At 31.5% G+C, this 4993-nt stretch overlaps 1 protein-coding gene across 1 annotated transcript; it reads right to left on the bottom strand.

Annotated features, from left to right (window-relative positions):
• Positions 1 to 562: 562 nt before the first annotated feature.
• On the bottom strand, positions 563 to 1661 carry LOC111708100 (uncharacterized). The gene is made up of 2 exons (XM_023481364.1): positions 916 to 1661; positions 563 to 805 (listed from the first exon to the last, which is right to left on the bottom strand). Exons 1-2 carry the CDS (start codon positions 1334 to 1336, stop codon positions 678 to 680), a joined length of 549 nt encoding a protein of 182 aa, XP_023337132.1. The 5' UTR covers positions 1337 to 1661; the 3' UTR covers positions 563 to 677.
• Between the last annotated feature and the right edge of the window lie 3332 nt (positions 1662 to 4993).

Below are 4993 nucleotides of genomic sequence, written 5' to 3'. Positions count from 1 at the left end.
AGGTTAGAATCAGACTAGAATCAGGCTAGAATCTGGCTAGAATCAGCCTAGAATCAGACTAAAATCAGGCTAGAATCAGGCTAGAATCAGACTAGCGTAGGTCTACGACATATCGGGTCGCAACGAACATATTATTAGGATTAAAAAATCTAAATTTGTAAAAAGAAATCAATTCCATAGTATTTAGGCCGATTTTCAAATTGATATTAGGTATTATTTTTAAATCTCGAAGGAGTTTATGACAATCATTGTAGAAGAATAAAAAATCCATACACGCAGTGAACTTACGGAAATTTTGAATTTGCGTAATACGTTAAAACGCATTGTTTTTACAAGTCGACCATTTCTGAAACTATTGATTAAATATGAATCAGCACATTTGAGAAACAAAACGAAAAAAATTAAAAATTTAAAATTTGAAAAAATTAAAATGACTTCACAACGACGTTATTTTTCTATCAGCATTCGATCTAATGTTAAAAAAACTAAAATATTATGGACTTATCTTGACTTCATTCAAATGAACAAGAATATGTTAATTTTTTGCAAATTCTTATATTAGTTTTAAGAATAGAATCTATATTATCTCTATGAAATGACAAATATAATAACGTTATAACATATACAGATTATCACAGCTCTTTATTTCTCTTCAAAATTCAGGATTTCCTCCGGATCTAGGAGAAAAGGTCACCTATATCATATTTTTCCGTAAAAACGTCCTTTTCCGTCACAAATTCCGGAGTTATCGTTCCAGCTGCTTGTTCCTGTTCCTGTTCCTGCTCCGAGCCCACTAGCCAGTAGCCTGAAATAAAATTGTATCAATATTTGTTGGAAAAAAAGAAATTCAACTCCTGTTCTTTACTTCACTATTAAAATGAAAAGATACGGCTGTTTAAGAAGTTTTGAAAATACCTGGTAGTGAAGTAAAGATCTTGAGTGGAATTTCGGTGACCGGTATTGGTAATAAAACTTGAATTTTTTCAGGTGGATTTTCCCGGCTTATCGTCGACTCTAATTCGGAAACAATGTCGCTTGAGGACAGTGACAGCGACCCAGCATGGAACTCTGATTTCGACAATAAGTCGACACCGTCAGTACTTTCGGATTTTGGAGAATCGACTCCTTGTAAAAGATTCTCTAATCTTATTTTAATAATATTATTGTACATTTGAAAAAGTAATGAATCAATGTTTGCACCTATAAGATCGGTTTCTTCTATTTTATCAACATGTGATATAACTTTAAGGTCCTGGTCTGTAGGAGTTGCAGGTCGACATGATACCAAAGAAATCCATAAAATTATGGACACCAAACTCAGGCGATTGCTCCACATTTTGAAGTTTAAGAAAGACTGAAATTATGTTGAGATCAGGCGTTGAAATCTTTAGATTTTGAGTGGCGCACCGAACCGCGCCAAATCCGCATTCTAGTATCTCGGTAAATGCTGGGGACTGGTCGGGACTGTACAGAATACACTCTGGTTCCCGCGTAATTCGGAGGAATATGTCCCGCCCCTCGGCGACAAATTCACCAATAAAAGAGTTTATTGAGTTGACGGAACTTGTTAAATCTGAGCTCAAATACGTAAATAAGTAGATTTCACAGGAGAAACTGTACTCAGCGCAAAGTGCAAAAAGAAGTAAAGGAAAAGTTAGGGTGGATTTTAAACCTTCAGCAAAATAAGTGAACTTTTCCCGAGCTTTGAGTATATTGTATAAAATGTTGTGATTCAGAAGGTTTAAGTTCCAAAGTCCTCACTTCTCTTGATTTGAAAGTATTTATTAAGTATAGCTCTATGTAGTATTTAAGATTTTCGTTGAACGAAATTCGCGAAAATGAACGAACGAAATTCGCGCAGTTTCGTTCAAAATTTTCACGAATTTCGATGTACTTTCGACAAAATTGTTGAACTCTTTTTCGCGAACATTTCGTACATTTTAGCAAAATTTTTGTTCAATTTTCGTTTGATAAGAATCGAAATTTTTCCATTTCACATCAAGAAGATTGTCGAATTTCTGACGAAGTGTCTGGTAAGAACCCCCCCTCCCCCAAGGGTATATGTGTCCCATATTTTCATGTTATTTAGTAGATACTGTAAACTATCAAATAAACTGAGAAAAACCATAATTTCTTAATATATTTCTTTAAAAAATCGTATATATGAAAATCGATAAAATAAATTGTTTATCAGTCATTTTCTGCATTTCTATTTTGAGATCTATAAACTACTTTTTTATATTTAATGGGTAGGGTGGACAGTCAAACGGGGTGTCGGTGTTCCAAAAAAAATCAGAAATGTTTAATATATAGGGTGTTCAACTGAAAATGACGATTTAAAAATAATTGATTATCATGTTTGATATGATTCTTTGGTAAATAATTTCTGAGAGTTTAATTCCATTTACATATTTCTGCTAATTGCTATGTGTAAGGGAAGTTAAAATTAGCAAATTTAGTTGTAAAATTTGACTTCAATTAAACAGTTATTAACAGAAGTGTTAACGAAAATTCACAAATTCTGAATATTTTATCAAAAATGTTATTAAAATAAGGTTAAAATTTCGCGAAAATGAGTTGTTGAACATTTTTTTGAAAAAATACGATTTTAAACGACTCGACGATTTTAAACGACTCGCGAAAATTTCGAACAAATTACCTAAACGAAATTTTCGTGAAAGGGATTGAACGAAAATTTGGAAACCTTAGTTTAAACCGTGATAAAAACGTTTGTTTAAAAAAAAAAAATTTAATTAAAAAACTGAATAAATGACATTCTTTTGAAACTAACTAAAATTTTTAATTAGCTGGATTCAATAAATATTGTTGCTCACCAAAAGAAAATTTGTTATAAAGGAATATAAAACTCTAAAAATCGAAATTCTTCCTTGAAAGTAACAACACCGGTTTTATTATAAAACTTTTGAATACTGTTTTCTTATCGTTCTCCAAGAAACACAAATTTTCGCGGGATCTTTTGTTTAAATTGGTGGATTTTCAAAAAAAATTATTTCAAACTCCCATGCTATTTGAAAAAAATTTGGACAGTTCAGAAATGGCATAAAAAATGTTTTATTTACAAGTTTAGAGGGAAATGTGAAATCTATTTTTTTTTTAAAACGATTCCAGTGCAATTTTTTCCTGGTGCAACCTTTTCAAAAAAATGTTGATAAACAGATGCACATTGATGTTAAGATTGCACAGTAAACAACAAATGTCAGACATTGTTGAACATTTTAGTTAACAAGTTTAGCAACGCATAAAATCCCGGTTTTTGAGTGACATTGCTGTTAGTCCCATTGAAGTTACAAAGACTTAAATAAGTTACCGAAAGGTTAATAGTAATTATAGTTTAAAAAACGTAAAAAATCGAAAGTGTTGACATTTTCTGGTTATCACAGCAAGTTATAAACTTGTACAAGATTTAATTAAACACTCTTTAACTTAGCCATTTCTGAAGACAGCAGACCACATTTTGAAGAGCTCAAAGTTTTGCACAATATTTGAACCTTCTAAAACGACCCTAAACTTGTTTGGGTAAAGGAATTTTAAGTAGTTAAAAAAAAATTCCATTTCTTTTTTTGCCAAATGGCTATTTCCAAAATGTGCGGATACCCATGGCACTCCTGTATGCCAAGTCCATCAGCGCCTGATCCAATCAGGGTTCAGTCATGTGTTTGTTGTCTATTCTGAACCAATAGAAATTATGTGGCTGTAACATCTATCTTTCTATCTATCTCATTATCCAATCAGAGTTATGAATTCTTATATCGGCACTATCAGTAAATGGAAATATTTACTTCTACTGAAACTATGATGATGGAAGACAAATTACCAAATGTTAAAATTCCTAATGTCAATTTCCCAAATTTCAACTTCACCAAAAGGAAAATTGTCGTCAACTTCTTAAATCTGTTTGTCTATCTATCTATCTATCGTTATATCAATCCATCTATTCATCTATCTGTCTCTCTATCTGTCTGCCTATCTATCTATCTATCTTTATATCAATCCATCTATTCATCTATCTGTCTCTCTATCTGTCTGTCTATCTATCTATCTATCTATATATCAATCCATCTATTCATCTATCTGTCTCTCTATCTGTCTGTCTATCTATCTATATATCAAGTTGTCTATTCTCTTAGCCAAAGGAATGCCATTACGGTTTAACAGAAAGATGACATCCGCAATTAGAGATTTCATTCACCACAATTCCGCCCATCCTGCAACCACCTTTACCCCCCCCCATCTCTCTCCCCTCCCCCTACCGCCACATTATCATATCCCCTACCCTTCCATTTCCCATCTTTACTTTTCTTTTCTTCTTCTTTTTATATTTTTCGTCCCTTCTATCCCGCCAAATCTTTTAATTTTGTTTTCATGTACAGATCTTCTTTTCTTCTTTCTTTCGGTAGTTTTTTAATTTTTTAAATTTGTTGCAATTTATGCAGATTATCGTCTTTTTCATTTTTCTTTTCTTTTTTCCTTTTTTTCTCATTTTTAAATACCATCCTCGACATTTTTTATCTATCATCCTTTTTAATGACTTTCACCCTCTGCTGTTTCTCTCTTTCTCTTAATATTTATTCATATTTATAAACATTTATTTTTATATTTTCTCTTTATATTTATTTATATTCATAAACATTTATTTTTATATTTTTCTCTTCTTCTTCGACAATACCCATGATTCGTTCAATAAAGCAAAAGGAAAAAAACATTTAACTATATTTTTTTTTGACAATTTTTAATTAAATTCAGTGTTATGCTTTATGCCAATGTTAAATGCCATAAAATAAACACATAAAGTAAATGTAAGCGCAATTTCAAGTGATCCTTCATATAAAGATGGCAATTCCCGATTTACAATGGTACTCTTGAAGCCTTAATCTGATCAAAAATGTGGAATATTCACTTGTTCTTCTAGCTCGAAAAGTGTTTGTTTCTCCATGGTTCTTTTTAATATTTAGAAATGCACAATTCACAATAA

This window comes from Eurytemora carolleeae, unplaced genomic scaffold, assembly GCF_000591075.1.
Source record: "Eurytemora carolleeae unplaced genomic scaffold, Eaff_2.0 scaffold762, whole genome shotgun sequence".
Taxonomy (NCBI): Eukaryota; Metazoa; Arthropoda; class Copepoda; order Calanoida; family Temoridae; genus Eurytemora; species Eurytemora carolleeae.
The sequence above is the reverse complement of the archived record's forward strand: the minus strand, read 5'-3'. Positions and strand labels throughout refer to the sequence as shown.

What these genes read in the sequence shown, in the direction of transcription:
- LOC111708100 (XM_023481364.1), bottom strand. Translation starts at nt 1,336, where the DNA reads ATGTGGAGCAATCGCCTGAGTTTGGTGTCCATAATTTTATGGATTTCT. An exon ending in GATCTTTACTTCACTACCAG is followed by an intron (nt 806 to 915) that starts GTATTTTCAAAA and finishes ATTTTATTTCAG; the next exon opens with GCTACTGGCTAGTGGGCTCG.